We start from the raw sequence: 18,242 nt of genomic DNA, 5'->3' as shown, positions 1-18,242 counted from the left end.
ATATTAATTTTATTACTAGGAATCCTATAGTTGATTTGGTAAGAGTATTTACCTTTTGAAATTAAAAGGCGGTGATAGTTTATATGGAAATTCAAATTCAAATTCAAGAATTCAATTTCTTTGATTACACACGTTATGCAAAGTTTTATTCATTGACTTTTAAACAGTACTCAACACACCGTTGGACCATATCCTTATATACGTTTCGCTTTGTATTTTATTTTCCCATTACAAAAAAAAGTGATATGCCAAAGCGTGCTCATGAACTTTTCTTTTATAAAATTTAAATTCAAATAGTGAGATCACAAAGCTTTCGACTCACTCCACGTTACGCATTCAAACAATTTATTTAAAGGCAAAGAAAAGTAAAAAGAGGAAACATGTGGTTTGAAGTTAGAAAGAACTAGTTTTTCAGCTGAAAGTAATTCATTATTTAATGCTGTGAGAAAACTATTTATGCAATATTATAAAGGTAGTAAACTTGTCAACTTCTCAAAACTTATCACATGATCATATTAAAATCTAAATCCAAACAGTATTATTAATATTTTTTTTTATTTATCGAAACGGATTTTTTTTTTCATTTGTTATAAGTGAGGTGGTTACAACATCTATTAAAGATCATACTGTTAAAGTCTTAAAGAGTCATAACTAGTCTCTAATGATTTAGGTGCAACGTCGTCAAGGACAGTGTAATGTCACTTGTCCGTGAATCAGTATTTATTTACCATTTGAGTATTTCTAATTACCGCAGTAATTTTTTATTTTTATTTTTATGTGAGAATGGCTATTTAACTCGGATAACAACCCTGGTCATTGCAGTAATAGTAATAAAAATAAAACAGACTATAAATAAAATTAAAACAGCAATTCAAGCGCCAAAGAAAATGAAAAGGAAAAAAGAAAAAAAAAAAAAGAAAACTCAACTAACCAACGATTCAGCGAAGAAGACGAAGACGCCATAACCAATACATTGCTTTTGGAGAGCTTAAAAGTTCCGAGAAAGTTAAGATATAGAGAGAGACAGACTCGTGAATCTTCTCTCTGTTGATGAATTTTTCCACAGGTTTCGGCTCAACTTTTGCTTTTCAAATTCTCGGTTCTTTCAGATTTTTTCCTCTCTCTCTCTCTCTCTCTCTCTCTCTCTCTCTCTCTCTCTCTCTAGCCTCTGTTTTACGTTTTTCTTCGTGATCTGGCTTTGCATTTCATTTTCAATTTCCATTCGTAAGCAATTAAAGAAAAAAAAAAGCTTAGTACAAAACTAAGGAAAGAAGCGTTTTCAAGTGATTTTTATTTTGTGAAATTTAGTTTCAAGGTAATTTCACGTGGTCGGTTTGGAACATTCCATTATGTGTAACTTTTGTCTCGAATCAGTAGTATTTTTGTTGCAATGCGTGATGATAAATGGGACTTATCTCTGTGTTTTTATTTTGTTTTGTTCTTCCCTCATGATTTTTTATTTGTAGAGAATTTTGGTTATATTCGGTTTTGTAATTTTGTTAGTAGATGTGAAGTTTAGGAATACGTTTCGAAACGTCCAAACAGAAAAAAAAAACTAGTCAGAAAATCTAATCCTATTGCATTTTCGACAACCTTGGAGTTTCTCTGGGCTAAAACATTCCTCGAAATGACTGAATTTTCAATGTCCAGGGTATTCCTTTTGCTTGAGAAAGAAAATGAGATGAATATCTTAATATCGTATACTTGGGTTTTTTTTTATGTTTTATTTTTTATGCCTAAAGTTCTGTGGTGTTAGAGTAAGCCTAATGACAGTCTGTAACTTGGGACCATTTGAGAAAAATCCAAAAATGTCCTAATAAAATAGAGAAAACAACCCCTCTTTGTGCACTGGATGTGAGTTTGTTCTGACAGTTCCCAAATTTTTAAATGTCAACCAAAGAATCTGTGTTCATATTCGTGACAAAACAGTGATGATTTAAGTCGTTGACACATGATTTGTTTGTTGGTGAAACAGAAGAAGAATGCTTTCTGAAGTTTGGCCGGTCGAGCCCAACATGTGTTCTTTCTTCAATGCTGATTAAATAGTGTACCGAAAGTCGTAAAGATATGGCCGGAAGTGTGGATGATTAAGTGTATCTTTTGGAACGTGGTGTGACTTCTCGGTATTGTCTCCAACTCTGAATCTCAAGCTGTATTTGAGCTGGGTTTTGGAAGTGGATTTTTGGATCAACGGGGTTGAGACATGGGAACGGTCAGTGGAGATGGACTTGCTGGCGGCGGCGGCGATGAGAAGATATTTGTTTCGATTAGGCTACGGCCTCTGAATGTGAAGGAGAGAGCGAGGAACGATGTGTCTGATTGGGAATGTGTCAACGACGACACTATTATTTACAGGAATAACCTCTCAGTCTCTGAGCGGTCCATGTACCCAACCGGCTATACATTCGGTGAGAACATTCTTCCATTGAGTTTGCAAAGATTATGTGATCGTTGTTTCTTATGGTATCACATTGCTGCGAATTGGGTACGATATGATCGAACAGTACAGTTTTCATAGCGTGGCTGTGTTTTTGTATATGAATTCGTGCGATATCTATATTCTTACTTCCTAATTAAAACATGAATGTTTAGCACTGTATTTTTCTGACTTTTCTTCTCTCTGGTTTTAGATAGGGTATTTAGCTTTGATTGTTCAACAAGGCAGGTGTATAATGAGGGGGCTAAGGATGTTGCTCTTTCAGTTGTTGGTGGTATTAATGGTGAGTTCAACTTCTGTTGGATTAATTTTCCAGATCCGTTATTTCATGAACTTTTCTTGGAACTTAATTTTTGGAAGAAAAAAAAACGCTGCTCACTTAAACGCCCCCTTCAGCGAGCATCTTTGCATATGGTCAAACAAGCAGCGGAAAGACGTACACAATGAGTGGAATCACAGAGTATACTGTTGCAGATATATATGATTACCTAAACAAGGTATTTTCCAGTTCATTATGTAAGTCTTCATTTCTTTATTGTTTACCTATGGTGAAGTTTTTCATGACTGCTAATCCTTGTTGGAGTGTAGCACATCGAAAGAGAGTTTATCATGAAATTCTCTGCTATGGAGATATACAATGAATCTGTCAGAGACCTACTTAGCACAGATAGTACTCCTCTTAGACTTCTTGATGATCCTGAGGTGAACTCTATAATCTTTTTATTTTTTATTTTAAGAACTTCCCGTGTGTGCGACTTTTGCACTTACTCTTCTGCATTCTTCTCAAAATAAGAGAGGAACCATAGTCGAGAAGCTTACAGAGGAAACGTTGAGGGACTGGAACCATTTCAGAGAGCTTTTATCAATCTGTGAAGGTAAAGGATGCAAGAGTCCGCTTTAAAAAGTAAAGTACGATAAGATATTTGAGTAACGCCATCTTTTGTGTTTTGCAGATCAGAGACAGATAGGGGAGACATCCTTAAATGAAGCTAGCTCTAGATCACATCAGATTCTTAGATTGGTATGCATGGTCGCTTTGACCACAATATTTTTATCTTTGACTGCTTAGTTTACAGTTTGGATTTTAATTTTACATATTCTTGTCTTCTTAGACGATTGAAAGTTCATCCCGCGAGTTTAAAGGCAATGATAAAGCAAGCGCCCTTTCAGCTACAGTGGTAAGAAAGATAATCTGTTGTTTATGCTCTTTTGTGTGTTGGTCAAATTGGGCGAGTTATGAGAAAGGTCTAATCATTATGTTTCTTGGCACAGAATTTCATTGATCTCGCAGGGAGTGAGCGTGCGTCTCAGACATTATCAGCCGGGACAAGACTGAAAGAAGGCTGCCATATAAATCGAAGTTTGCTAACTCTTGGCACTGTTATACGCAAACTCAGGTTAGCTGTAAAAGCATGTGCCGTGCATTCAAGTTCATCCTCAAGTTTACTTTTTTATTGGTAACAGGAACGCAGAAATAAAGGTAGCTGCACATTAATTGTTGTGGTTGTGGCACTTTGCCTTCTGATTTAGAAAGTCGTCTAATAGGGTCCTATATAGGTCACAAATTGGATCTGTTTAGTCCCAATGATAAAATTTTGATCGAAAATTGTATTAATGTAGGGGTTTTAGCTGATATTTACAATTTTCAGTTTTTTTTTTATTATCAACAAAAAGTACTGAACTGCTATGATCTATAAGTTATAAGGACTATTTTGGATGTTTTTTTAAATCAGGGGGAAAATGAAAAAAATAGACAATTTATCCAAATGTAAACTGTTAAAACCTTTAGTGGTTCGCGATGAACATAATAAATATGCCGCCTGAAGCGTTTTCTAGCCTTTATCCTTTGCTAAGATCTTTAAAACTGATGTTCTAGCATTCGAAATCATTGCCAGCTTCTGATTCAATAATTTTCGAGTCAACTTGCAGCAAGGGAAGAAACAGTCATGTCCCATACAGAGATTCAAAGCTAACTCGCATTCTTCAGTCCTCATTAGGGGGCAATGCGAGAACAGCCATCATCTGTACCTTGAGCCCCGCGAGGAGCCACGTAGAGCAATCAAGAAACACACTGTTGTTTGCAAGTTGCGCTAAGGAAGTGGCTACCAATGCAAAGGTTAATGTAGTCATGTCGGATAAAGCGCTCGTGAAGAAGTTGCAAAGAGAGTTGGCTAGATTGGAGAGCGAGCTGAGCTGTGCGGGAACGACTACATCGTCTTCTGACTCTTCTGATTTAATCAGAGAGAAGGACCTTCAGATTGAAAAGGTTATTTATCTGCATTATGTTGTGAAATTCGGATTGCCGCAATTGGGATATTGTATTACTGAAAATCATGTCCTTCATGCAGCTGAAGAAAGAAGTGTTAGAGGTCACACTACAGCGCGACGCTGCTCAGTCTCAGGTGAAAGATCTGCTAAGAGCAGCCGAAGAAGATAGACATTCAGTGACGGTATGTTTAGCTACTTAAAAAAGTCCTTTTTATTTCCTTACCGATCTTTCTAAGACAAAATAATTATACACTTTCAGGTCGATTTGGATCAGTATTACCCAAAATTACGAGTACGAAGTTCGTGGGACTATGACCATCAAGCACCAAGGGCTCTTGTTTTGCCTCAGTCTCATCAGAACGACAGCCGTATCAGATCGTTTGATACAGCTCACAACTCAGATGTGCAAAGCAGTAATTCCGATGAGAACTTCTACCAGGAGCATGAATTCGATGAGAATTCCTTGCCATCGGGCTCGTCATCTCCCCAAATGTCAGCCAGGATTCCAAATTTCGTTGAAATTGATTCGCACCTGGAAGAGAGCAAAGATTACTCTGACGATGATTTGGACAATGTCTGTAAGGAAGTTCGATGCATTGAAGTGGAAGAGTCTAGCACAAACAGACATATCGATACAAATAATAGATCTTTTAACTCTCCGGAGGCAAAGGCAGATGTTCCAGATTTGAAATTAATTGATGATGACGTTAGTCCAAATGAAGAACTGGGATCACCGTGTTTTAAGAAAAATGCTGACCCGAATAGCTTCCTACCAGTCTTCCAAATTTCATCACCCGATAAACCATATAGTTGGCTAGTCGAAAGAGATTTTTCTGGTTCCGCGTGCCTGAAACTAACAAGGAGCAGAAGTTGCAGAGCACGTGTATCTGCTGGAATTTATACGTGTTTGTTTGATGGAGAAAATGTTGAGAGCACGCCACCAATTACATTGGAAACAGATTTCACGGGAAGGCCTGAGGGTTTCCCAAAGAAAGTTCCTGCGTTGAACTACGGTGCTGACATTGAAACCACATTAAGAAACGGCCCACCTGAAATTCTACCAAGAAATGGTTCTGTTGATAAGTTGCCGAATATTGATTCATGGGATAAGCTACCAAGAAGTGATTCTCAGGAGAACTTATCACAGCATGGCTCAGTGGAGAAGTTGTCAACCAGCGATTCTCATGAGAAATTATCAAGACATGGCTCAGTGGAGAACTTGTCAAGAAGTAGTTCTCAGGAGAAATTATTAGACAGTTTGTGGGAAGTGGCATTAAGTAGTGGTTCTCAGGAGGAGAAATCATCTAGAGATGGATCACCCGAGATAACGTCAAAAAGAACTTTTCGGGAAAAGAAAATATCAAGAGAAGCTTCTCAGGAAGTTTCTTTAGAAAGAGGTTCCTGGGATGAGAAATTATCAATAGACGGTTCACAGGAAATGTTTCCAGAAATTGGTTTTCGGGAGGGCGAGACGATATCAAAAAATGGCTCTCTGGCAATGTTATCAAGAAGTCCTTCTCAGGAGAGGTTATCAAGAAATAATTCTCAGGATTCTGGTAGTAGCGATGATATCGACGAGCTTAAAATGATAGATTCTACATCTTCCAATCACGATGAGAGCACAGATATCCATACGTTATTGGATGAAACAGAAGATCCAGTCAATCGCTCAACTGAGAAAACACCGGCTGATTCTGAGGTACGTGTCACTTTTAACTTTTTAGCCCTCCTATTTTTATTCAATCTTTAATTTTGTATGGATGATAATTTTTTTTTTCCTCATTGTGTTGGACTTGCATGGCAGGTATTAATAAGCAGAGATGAGAAGCTTTCAGTGGTAGCTACAAGGAGTGTTAAAGATGTTGGGTTAGACCCGATACAGAGCGACGTGGAAAGCCCTCCAAAGTGGCCCTCGGAATTCAAGAGGATCCAAAGAGAGATCATCGAGCTCTGGCACGCTTGCAATGTCTCATTGGTTCACAGGACTTATTTCCTCCTACTCTTCAGAGGCGACCCCTCCGACTCCATATACATGGAAGTCGAGCTAAGACGATTATCCTTCATCAGAAACACATTTTCTCACGGAAACCAAACCATCGAAGATGGCCGAACTCTAACTTTTGAGTCAAGGTAAAGGACATCCCAACATTTGAAGCTTCTTTTAATATGACTTTAGACATAAATTGATTATATATCACTCAATATTTAATATACGTCCAAAAATTGAGGGACCACACTCACAGCCAAAACAAAAGCATACAAGCCGAAATCCGTTTTTTCGATTTTGCTTGCGATAACGTATGAGTTGCTGCGAACAGTTTACGAGCGCTATGTCGCGAGAGGCTTATGCTGAGCAGGCAAATGCGGAAGAAGCTGTCGAAACCCGAAAGAGAGAACATCTATCTAAAGTGGGGTATTGGGGTGAACACGAAGCACAGAAGGCTGCAATTGGCCCACTGCTTGTGGGCCAACACAAAAGACATGGACCGCATCGCAGAGAGCGCTGCCATTGTCGTGAAGCTCGTGGGGTTGGAAGAGCCGGACCAGGCTTCCAAGGAGATGTTCGGGCTCAGATTCACGCCCAGACGCACCGCCCGAAGGTACTATGGACTGGCACAAGGTGTTAAATCTTTCCTCGAGTAAAAAACTCATTTGATCTCTTGCTACTGATTCCCTCACATTATACTTAGATGGGCAAGATTCCTTTTTAGCGAAATCTTCGCGTTCGGATTATAAAGGCTGTAAATTGTCTTAGTTTAAAATGACTCGTTGACTGTAACGTGATGTGCTACTTGTCATTGCACTCATAGCCATGGTGATTAGCGAGATACACGAGCGTGTATGTTTGACCGGTAGGAATATTATTAATTATACGCTCTTCCTAGCTTATATATTGTGTTTTGCAGTTATGCAGACACCCGTCTTATTTCGAGTAAAAGAGTTGAAATATAAGCAAACAAAATATAGAACAATGTGGTTTCACTGAACAACATATCTAGGAAAGAAGAATGCGTGGGGGAAGAAAATGTGTGCAAAAGAGAGTACAATAAAATAATAATTAGGCCACATAAGAAAAAAAAAAAAAGAATGCAAATGCAATGATATTAGTGATCAGAAGAAGCGAAAGTCATGATGGGCGGGCCGGAAGGTGGGGGCGGTGGTGGGCCACACGGTACGTGTGACGATATGGGCTCGTGCGTTTGCGGGGATGAGAGGTCTGTCAATTCTGTCCCTGCGTTGCGTACCAACGGCCGAGAGCTTGAAAACCCATTGCTCCTCTACCCCGATGTCTAGGCGGAACACGTTATTGGCGCGGCACAGGAATACGACATCACCGTCGTCCGGGTCGTAGGCCAGCACGAACATCCAACTGTCCGGGTGGTCGTTCAGGTCGGGCAACAACTGAACATGGTGAACCAGACGCCACGTGTCCGTGTCCTCTAATTCCCACACCTTGAGAGAATTGGCTGCGCAAAAGTGGGCCACATATATCTGAGAGATCCGAACCCGTCCCCGCACCACTCCTACATCTATCCTGAACATGTTGGGCCCGGATCCCCGAACTACGTGACGGGTCACCACCTTCTTGGGGAGCCTGACGCGGCGCCACGTGCCGTTTCCGACGAAGGGGTCGAACACCACCGCCTTTTTTCCGTGGTAATCTTCGACCCAGAAGAGCGTCCCGTCCCCCGCGGCCACCACGTCGCAGCTCCGATCCAGCGCGGGGGCGTCGGCCGGGTCGCTCCACCGCCCACTCTCGGGGCTGAACACCGTCGATTTGTATTGTCCCGATGACAAGCGTCCGACGTGGAGGATCCTGAAGTCGAAGCTGTTGCGACGGGCGGCGAGGGCGGCGCGGAAGCCGCCTCGCTCGTGGAGGGGAGAACGCCGGGGGATGACGTGGCGGTGGCGGGTGCCCGGGCGGCACACGTACCACTGCCCGGCGGCGGTGACCATCAACATCATGTCGTGACAAGTGGACTCGAGCCGCTGAGCCGCCGAGGGAAGATAAGTAGCGCTGAGATTGGCCTCCGATCCTTCCACCGTCAAGACGTAGTACAGGTGGTCCGGCCATGTCAGACGGTCCGTGTCCGTGGACTTGAACTCCACCACCATTGTGTACGATGACGGCGAGCCGTGTTGGTCGATGAAAGCGGTGATGAACTCCGGCGATTGTACGACGGACCGCCATGCCTTGCAAACGGAGCCGCTACGGATGGCCGTCGCTGAGTCTGGGAGTCGCAGTAGTATCTCACCCAACATATCCTCAGGCAATGATTGCACTTTTTCATTCCTCGCTATCCTCTTCGTATCTTCGTCACTCTCTCGACCCATCTTTAATCTCTTAAACCGCTATCTCAAATAAACTCTATGTTGTGTGATAAACTCTTAACTGTTCTTCTCGTCCGGTAGCTGACTGCGTTTCTCCCGTAGGATTTAAACTAGGGTTAGGAGTCCGACTTTGACAATTTCTAATACCAAAACCATTTAAAAGCTTATTGACCAAAAATCATTAATTTAATTGCATTTTATTCTAAATATGACTATCTATTTTTTTCGAATTATATTTCTAACTTTGCTTTTGTTTTCCATATTTTTTCTCATTTTATTTACCTCTCTCCTCGTCAAAATCAAAATCATTATTTAAAAAAAAAAAATAAACTAACAAATTCAGAGATATTAGTTCACTTTTTAAATTACTATTTTACAAATTTTAAGTCATAAAAAATTTAAAAATTACCAAATTTTTCGACATTCATTATTATTATTTTTTTTTACAAATATGTCAATAAATTTTCAAAGAAACATTTCAAATTTTTTGAAGATTTAATGACTCTCATAAATTTATTGACAAATATGTCAATAAGTCTTCAAAAAAATTATTTATTGTATATATAATTGTTTAGATAATGATTTATTTTTCCATCGAAAAGTGAATTTGAGCTGGATAGTAACACTACAAGAAAACACACTTTTAGCGACAGAGGGTGCGGGAGTACTTAACTTATGAATTAGAGAAGTCGCCGGAAGTACTTTTCTTGTAGTGTGACTTGATAATAAGAGAAGTCCGACTATATTTAAACATTGATTATATGAATTAGAGAAGTCGCATGCAACAAGCCACATCAAACTTTGAACTTGTATAAACCAATGTTTCATGTTTTCGAATTGTATATCCAAAATAAACATAATTGACAATTTATTCTTTTAATTTCAGACGATTTTATGTTTATTCGTTATAAAAAAAATTCACAGGTAAGACAATATAAACGCTTACGGACCTTAATCAAAGTTACTTATAAATTTTTTGAAGAATATCGACACTAATAATGAATAAATTTATGTCCATCACCACTTGCAACTCACCATAATCGAAGCACTTGACGCCAACAATAAATAAATTGTATCTATTGACACTTATAAACCACCATAAACCAACAATTTAAAGGTTTATGAAACCATGCTACGGGCGAGATTCATTATTTTTTTAAACTAATGTCAATTAATTACACGATGATTTTTAAGAGTGAAAATTACACGTGGTAGTAGGTTTTTGAAAATTATCGCATATATAACGTGCATATCATGTTATATATAAAAAAAAATAGCTTTTGTCCGGTGAAGAGTTAAGATTATTGTGTAATTCTTTGAAATTGAAGACGTCTGTGTTTGAATCATGCATGCTTTTTTCTTATAATATCTTTTACAACTTGAAAATGTGTTAAAAGTCACACGCAAGAAAAAACCGTTTACTAATGAGATTTTTCTAACATCAATAACTGTATATAGTCTTGTACCTATAAAATGTGTACATTTACAAATGTATATACTGATGTTTCATTAGAGTATTATGATGTTTTTTTATAGATGTTTAATAACTATATAATACATATTGTATACTCAAATTGTATCATCGCCCTAAATATTTGAAAAACAACATTTTCGACATGTTTTGATTTCACCGTTATTTTGAAAAAGAATCCCCTAAGAACTTGTAATTTTTCCTTATAAAAATCAACCATTCAAACATGTAAATTAAACTTTGCACTGACAATATTTTGAAAATCCGTTGTGCAATCATCTGTTGTAGTAGTGACATAAGGCAAATGGGTTTTGGACATAATAGACGGGATTTAAATCATGAATCAATAATTACATATTTAACCCTCAAAAAACTACAACTAGTCGCTTATATAAACAATAATATATTCCCTAAAAAAAACAATAATATACGAATTCCTGAGTGTACGTATTAACTTACAAAACATATTCATTGTCACACCGGATAGCCTGGGACGTACATTGTTGCATATTTGCGAGCTTGACTAAATAACAATAACAGTTACTTAATTAAGTCAAATATTGGCAAAAACATTAGTTAATATCTAGCATCTCTTAGTCATTTTTCAAATCATGATATCATCACAGCCCTCAATAAATGAGAATCACAATAAGTAGTGTAAATTAAGTAGCAACTGTTGAGCTATATATATATATATATATATATATATATATAGCGCCAAAGGATTTTTTTTTTTTATAATAAATTGAGCTCTAATATATATTCTCAACCGAGACGAAGCTCGGCGTAAGGATCGAACCCTCCTTCTCCGCCTTGGCCGTGTCGGAAAGTGCACACACTCGGAGTTGGAGCTCCATTTGGAAACACTTCCATGCATTCGTATCTGATTCCTGCCACGTCATCCTCCACTGATCCGTACGCCGCCGAATCCTCAAACCTTGCTTGCTATATAACCACAATTTGGTATCCCAAATAAAAATTTGCTAAATGTAACTATAATACAAAAAAGAGTAAATTAATGAGTGTGTAGTAATTTGATTGTTATAAGAGCTATCTAATTCTAACATAGTTCATATATTTCTTACGTACGTAGGCGTGAAAGAGAGCAAGGTTTCTGTCCTCTAAGCTCTTTACCTGTTTATCAAATAAAAAGATATGTAATAAATTCGTGATTTGTGTAATATTTTTAATGGCTGTTGATTTTGCTGTAATTACTGTTAGCCTATTACTGTTATTACCTTTTTCTTGCTAGTCACAGTCTGAGTCCGAAACTTGTTGTACTAACCACAGGCAAAAAAAAAAAAAAAAACAGATACATATATAATATAATATTGCTCCAAATTATAATTCATAGTAAAAAAGTATTCGAAAATTCGAACAATTAGACCTCGTGATTACCATTGTGTCACGAATAGAGTCCACAGCTCTAGACATGTCGTCTTCAAGAGCACTTAACTCAATGAAGCTCAAATCTTCCAAATCACTACCCATTCTTTGCCTATATATCAATAATAATAAAAAAAAACCATATTAACGAATCAAGAAAATGACACATTAGTGAAGGAAGGAAAAAAAAAAAAGGCTATCAGTTGCTCCTACCGTATATAGACAAGTCCCAATAAAATTGCTCAAAGTTGAATATTAGAAAATAGGAAAATAATAGATAAAACAAGCAATAGAGAAACGCATATATACGCACTTATAATCTTATAATTAGCAGATTATTCGTAATAAATTAAGATACACAACACCTGATATCTCTCCTCAGTTCATGGTTCTTCTCCTTCAGCTGCCCCAAGGTCTGTTGCATTCTCTGCCACAATTTTTATTATTAATAAAACATAAATAAAAGGTAGTAGCATAATATATATGTGTACAATGTGTGTGTGCGAAAAATTAGATTTCTGATAGTAATGAAATAACAATTAATAATCAACCTCGTATTGTGGCCTCCACAGATCTATCCCTCTTGTGTTCTGGTACATGTCAAGCATTTCCTTAGTCCTACCAGAGACAAATAATAAAAACCAATTAATTAACCAGAAAGCTTACTTATTTTAATTAACGAAAATACATTCCTGCCTTAATTTGAAAATCAACCCGCAAAAATTTAATTTAAGGTCTGTTAATATACCAAAACAGACACTGATCTAAACAATACAACTCAAAGTCAAGCAAAAAAAATTGTAGTTTTAAACTATATACTATATATTCATACGAAAAAGATGTATAAATTAAAGTATATTATCTTAAACCCGGCCGAAACACAGAGATAATAATAATGAAAAAAATATATATTTACGTGACATTTGGGCTGGTGTATTCATGCACTCTGGTATTGTTGTGTGAGACCAAGATGAGAGAGACTTTGGCGTCGCACAAAACAGCGAGCTCTCTGGCCTTCTTGATTATTCCACTTCTTCTCTTCGAGTACGTCACTTGTCTGTTCGTCGGGTTCGTTATGGGCTTCATCTCGATCTTCCCTCGACCCGCTTTCTGATTCGTCGTTGACTTCTGATCTTGATCGTCGTGATCGTTCTTCAAATATCGGTCTCTGGGGATCGAGAGATTATTATCATCATCGTTATCGTGACTGGAATATTTAAGAAAGGAACTACTCTCCATTCTTGTTTTTGGATTTTTGGTTTGAAGGAAATGAATAAGAGAGAGTTGCATAGAAGGCGAAGAAGAAGAAGAAGAGTAAAGTGATTAGGGTTTCTATAATAGGATATTGGAAAATAGAAAGTTACGTTGTTGCGTAGCTTGGAGAAGTGTATGGTCACGTGAGGGTCTTAGTGGTCAATAACTATATAGATATTTGAAAACTTATATGTGAATTTTATATTTATGTAATAATCTTGTATCTAATTTATATATAGTGAAATTTGTTGTAACTAGTCAAGTTTGTAATTCTTATTGGGAGAATAGTCAAAGTTTCATTTTATTAAGCAAATAGCCCATATTTTCGGCTCAGACCATAACATCCTTGGTAAATTCGCGAATAAGTTAATTTAATTAACCTACTGGAGTGAGTTAGGCTAATTAATTAACTTATTGGTTGAATATTAGTTTAGGTTCTGATTTTTTTGTGAGTAAAGTTAATTTACTAAATGATTGAATTCGGAATTAGGTTAATTAATTGAATGCTTTGAATATCAATTGACTTAAGTTATTATTTTTTTAATTTTTTTGTGAATTTCAAATCCTTAACGAATCAGTTAATTAATTAACTTAACTCACTCCAGTAGGTTAATTAAATTAACCGATTCGCGAATTTACAAAGTGCCTCTCCTCAATCTCCTCCATCGCCGCCGATTTCCTCTCCGCCGCCGATTCCTCTCCCCCCTCCGATTTTCGAGTCAATCTGAGCCACCGATTCTCTGAGCATCGCTGCCGCCGGAGCTCGACGGAATCGACGCCGTCTATGGCGGATCTTGACGGCGTCTATGGCGGATCTCGCCGGCGACGTTAGGGATCAGCAACGAGGATGGACGACGATTGGCGACGGCGCGGCGGCGTGAAATGGATCGGCGGCGATCGACGGCGTGAAATGGATTGGCGGCGATCGGTGGCATGAAATGGACGAAGATGAGAACGAGTTTAAGTTTAGGTTTTTGGGAAAATTGAGTTTTGCTCTTATATATGAGGGTAATTTAGGTAGTGAAATACTAATTGAGTTATTCACTTAATTTATTCAAACTTTGACTATTCTCCTAATATTGGTGGGTTAATTTGGGCTAGTATGCTTAAATCACTTTCTGCTCGTTGCAAGAAAAAAAAAACAGCCGTACATAAATATTTTTTTAAAAAAAATCACCTATATACTATGTGTAACCAACTAATATTAATACTATTATATTCTTAAACAAAGATTCTTTTGCTATATATAAACAAATGCAAATCACTCGTGTAAATAATAAATAAAAAAATCACCTATATGTATATGATATACTTGTGTAGATAACTTATTTGTGTTTATTGAAAAGTGAATTTCAGCTCGATATATAATGACTTGATACCAAGAGAAGAGAAATCACATGTGCAATAAGCCATATCAAAGTATGAACTTGCTTTCTTAAAAAAAAAAAGTATGAACTTGCCGTACACAAGTAATAATATCGGAAGTCTATATTATTAGTTCAGAAGAATTTATCCTTTAATTCGGATTATTGGGAAAAAAAATCACACCAACACTTATAAATCAGAGGACTTTTTTAAGAAATTAAGGCACTAATAATGAATAAATGTATGTCCATCACCGATAAACAATCGAAGTAATATCCCAAAAAGACTTGAAAGAATTTTTGGCACTGACAATAAATAAATTGCGTCTATTAATACTTAAATCACCATAATTCAAAAATATAAGGGTTTACCAAATTCTATTAATTTTGGAGTTTCGAATTTTTTAGGGTTTTTATGATCTGGTCGAGTTAAATTTGATGTAGAATTTTAACCAGAGTGTTTTCAAATTTGGGCTATTTTTTTTAGTATTTGATTTTTGCATTTTTTTATTCCTTTAATATCAACAAGCCATTAAGCCTTGAATTAGTGGACAATTTGCCGCTATTTCCTCTAAATACTAATAAAATAGTTAAAATTTCTCATTTGATAGTGCATTATTTATATTGAAAATAAAAATTTAAAAGAAGATAAAAGTGCATTGAGTGAGAACCGAAATTCATTTATTATATTTTGAAGTCGTGGAAATTTCGAGAAAAGAAGTAGCATAACTATTTTCTTATTTTTATTTGAAAGTGTTACTCAAAATTGATAGAAAAAAAAAAATTAATAAGAAAAATGAAGCACGACTGTATGAGATTAGAAAAATAAAAATGATTACTTACAAATATGTTTAGCTACTTAAAAAAGTCCTTTTATTTCCTTGCCGATATTCTTTCAATAATTATACACTTTCAGGTCGATTTGGATCAGTATTACCCAAAATTACGAGTACGAAGTTCGTGGGACTATGACCATCAAGCACCAAGGGCTCTTGTTTTGCCTCAGTCGCATCAGAACGACAGCCGTATCAGATCGTTTGATACAGCTCGCAACTCAGATGTGCAAAGCAGTAATTCCGATGAGAACTTCTACCACGAGCATGAATTCGATCGAGAATTCCTTGCCATCGGGCTCGTCATCTCCCCAAAATGTCAGCCAGGATTCCAAATTTCGTTGAAATTGATTCGCACTTGGAAGAGAGCAAAGAGTGTACTCTGACGATGATTTGGACAATGTCTGTAAGGAAGTTCGATGCATTGAAGTGGAAGAGTCTAGCACAAACAGACATATCGATACAAATAATAGATCTTTTAACTCTCCGGAGGCAAAGGCAGATAATCCAGATTTGAAATTAATTGATGATGACGTTAGTCCAAATGGAGAACTGGGATCACTGTGTTTTAAGAAAAATGCTGACCCGAATAGCTTCCCACCAGTCTTCCAAATCTCATCACCCGAGGGCCTCGGCAGAGACAAAGGATCTGAAGATGAATACTGGAGGACTCCCCGAAAATCTCGTGCATCTTCCAGTGACTGAGAAGATGTGTTTTTTTCTGCCACTGGATTCATTGAACAAAATGACGCAAATTAGCTCTTGTGTATTAGATATATGTATGTTTGTTTTGTTTACCCATTAATATTTGTGTATAGCTTTTTGGCATATATATACATATATATATATATATATATATATATATATATATATATATATATGGGAAAATAACACATTTATACTCTGTGTTTTAGTGAAATGTCGAGTTTAACCCTCGGTTTTCAAAAATGTCGAGTTCATACCCTCTGTTTAACTAAAATGACGAAATTATACCCCCTGTTTAACTAAAATGACGAAATTATACTCTGAAATAGACAACAGTGTCACGAATATTCTTTTTATTGACTTTTCATTGACGTTGACTATAATATTTATATATAAACACCAATTATCTTTATTCATTCGCGCCACATATGTAATTTATTTAAAAACTAAAAAATAAACAACGGTCTCTTAATCGTGAAGAACACAGAAAGAGTCAAAGAGGTAAACATCGATAGTTGATAGTCATCAAAATCGCATATTCGAACAGAGAATCCAGGATTTAGAGTTACAATTCGAACACGGAATGAAGTCATTTCTTAGGAGGTATGAGTTTTATTATTTAATTTCAATTTAAGGCTATTTTTATTTCAAAATTGAGAATTTGGAAGTTAGAGCAGTGATTTAGATTTGATTTGGTTTTTCTTATATAAGAGTTAATATATGAAAGGGAGATTTGTGACGCTGTTATTCATTTCAGGGTATAATTTCGTCATTTTAGTTAAACAGAGGGTATGAACTCGATATTTTTGAAAACTGATGGTTAAACTCGACATTTCACTAAAACATAGGGTATAAATGTGTTATTTTCCCTATATATATATATATATATATATATATATATATATATATATATATATATTTTCGTGTATGATTTGAGTTTGGTTATAGAGAAATGTACACAATGATGTGGCCCAAAGTGATTATTGTGAGATAAAAGCAATAACACTACACTACACGCTCTAGAAAATACAATTGAATGTGTGATTATTTTGACATCACATCATTATCCAACGTCTGAAACTTCTATCTCACACATTCACTTTGGTATGCAGTTTGTAGAGCAAAAAAAAGTCCCACATCATTTGTGTATATGAGTTATCTTAGTTTTGGACATTATAAATAAAGAAGGGAATTTAATTTAATGTTGAAGTTTCAAATTGTAAATAGGCCCACTGCAATGAACGGCCCAAATACTGTTTAAACTTTTTTAACAGATATTGACGAACGACTACATGATCCTTCTAGTTATCCTCCTTCTCGCCCGACTCGGCTGGCTGGCCAGGCTCTTCACCATTGAATTCATCGAGGCAAGAACGCGCATGGACCTGCGGATCTGTGTTTCCGAGAAATCCTTGGAGAGAGACAATTCCTGTTCTCCTCACCTGAAGACCGCAAAGTTGGGCACGTCCGACCAAGCCCAACCGAGGTCTCAAAGACGAGCTTCGGGGTCTTCGAGCGAGCGGATGGTCTCACCGGAAGCCAAGTCAACTATTGCTGGATGAAATAGTTGTCTTGATCCTGACCCGTGGCCAAGAAATGTCTTCTTACGTGTGAGATACTCCCAGTTCCTCATCATAACACGTCGTTTCATCTCTTTTTTCGCTCCTCCTCCTCTGTATAATCACATTGTTATTCATCCATAAATCGAAACCTTCCTACATATGTCGAATGAAAATAATCCTATAATCACCTCGCGCGCGAAGGGCCAGTGCACTGATGTATGGTGTGCGGAAGATCTTGACTTCCGGCGCCTGAGGTTTAAGTGTCATGACGAAAGATGACTTGTTCGGATAGGACATGAACCAGCCTTCGTCTTCTTCCCTAGGGCGTTTCGCCTTTTCCTTCCCATTCCTTTTCCCTTTCCCCTTCTCCATTATTGATGCTCATAAAATACTCTTGTAGTTTGTGTCTAGAAGCAATATGATTTTTTTAGGAAGCGTTAAAGGGCAGAGACGGATTTATATAGGTTCGCTATATAAGTGTAATATTACGTCGACGCTATTTTTTTTTTTTTGAATCATGACGCTATTTTCAATCCTTTTGACTAATTTTTATTTTTCCCAAAAGTATATTAGCTTTTTATTTTATAAATGAAATTGTATTAAATAAATAAAGTTAAACTGACCCCAAAA

The 18,242-nt window shown here is 36.9% G+C and overlaps 2 protein-coding genes across 4 annotated transcripts; one reads left to right on the top strand and one right to left on the bottom strand.

Moving 5' to 3' along the window:
* The first annotated feature begins 798 nt into the window (after nucleotides 1-798).
* LOC149399647 (kinesin-like protein KIN-7F) lies at nucleotides 799-7,594 on the top strand. The gene is made up of 14 exons (XM_089610948.1): nucleotides 799-1,066; nucleotides 1,976-2,408; nucleotides 2,631-2,720; nucleotides 2,834-2,934; nucleotides 3,026-3,139; nucleotides 3,231-3,312; nucleotides 3,391-3,458; nucleotides 3,550-3,615; nucleotides 3,710-3,834; nucleotides 4,367-4,703; nucleotides 4,786-4,887; nucleotides 4,965-6,404; nucleotides 6,510-6,835; nucleotides 7,024-7,594. The coding sequence occupies exons 2-14, from the start codon at nucleotides 2,204-2,206 to the stop codon at nucleotides 7,346-7,348; spliced, it is 3,381 nt and encodes a 1,126-aa protein (XP_089467074.1). The 5' UTR covers nucleotides 799-1,066; nucleotides 1,976-2,203; the 3' UTR covers nucleotides 7,349-7,594.
* A 3,616-nt stretch (nucleotides 7,595-11,210) lies between these two features.
* LOC149399646 (agamous-like MADS-box protein TM6) lies at nucleotides 11,211-13,242 on the bottom strand. 3 transcript variants are annotated; one of them, XM_089612996.1, is made up of 7 exons: nucleotides 12,811-13,242; nucleotides 12,446-12,512; nucleotides 12,260-12,321; nucleotides 11,907-12,006; nucleotides 11,747-11,788; nucleotides 11,598-11,642; nucleotides 11,211-11,453 (listed from the first exon to the last, which is right to left on the bottom strand). In XM_089612996.1, the coding sequence occupies exons 1-7, from the start codon at nucleotides 13,182-13,184 to the stop codon at nucleotides 11,274-11,276; spliced, it is 870 nt and encodes a 289-aa protein (XP_089469122.1). In that variant the 5' UTR covers nucleotides 13,185-13,242; the 3' UTR covers nucleotides 11,211-11,273. The 3 variants fall into 3 exon arrangements, with proteins under 3 accessions (XP_089469122.1, XP_089469123.1, XP_089469124.1); XM_089612997.1 differs by having other exon boundaries at nucleotides 12,260-12,309; XM_089612998.1 differs by having other exon boundaries at nucleotides 11,354-11,453; nucleotides 11,594-11,642.
* Nucleotides 13,243-18,242: the final 5,000 nt, after the last annotated feature.

The sequence above is a fragment of the Urtica dioica genome, chromosome 4 (assembly GCF_054948205.1).
Source record: "Urtica dioica subsp. dioica isolate 48M chromosome 4, U.dioica_male_clone48M_v1_H2, whole genome shotgun sequence".
NCBI classification, from domain to species: domain Eukaryota; kingdom Viridiplantae; phylum Streptophyta; class Magnoliopsida; order Rosales; family Urticaceae; genus Urtica; species Urtica dioica.
Note: the sequence above shows the minus strand (reverse complement) of the source record. Positions and strands in the feature narration are given on the sequence as shown.

Coding starts and splice junctions, on each gene's coding strand:
- LOC149399647 (XM_089610948.1), top strand. CDS start 2,204: ATGGGAACGGTCAGTGGAGATGGACTTGCTGGCGGCGGCGGCGATGAG. Junction 3,835..4,366: donor ACTGTTATACGCAAACTCAG/GTTAGCTGTAAA, acceptor GTCAACTTGCAG/CAAGGGAAGAAACAGTCATG. Junction 6,836..7,023: donor ACTCTAACTTTTGAGTCAAG/GTAAAGGACATC, acceptor TGCTGCGAACAG/TTTACGAGCGCTATGTCGCG.
- LOC149399646 (XM_089612996.1), bottom strand. CDS start 13,184: ATGCAACTCTCTCTTATTCATTTCCTTCAAACCAAAAATCCAAAAACA. Junction 12,007..12,259: donor GAACTGAGGAGAGATATCAG/GTGTTGTGTATC, acceptor ATTGATATATAG/GCAAAGAATGGGTAGTGATT. Junction 11,643..11,746: donor CTGTGACTAGCAAGAAAAAG/GTAATAACAGTA, acceptor TTTGATAAACAG/GTAAAGAGCTTAGAGGACAG.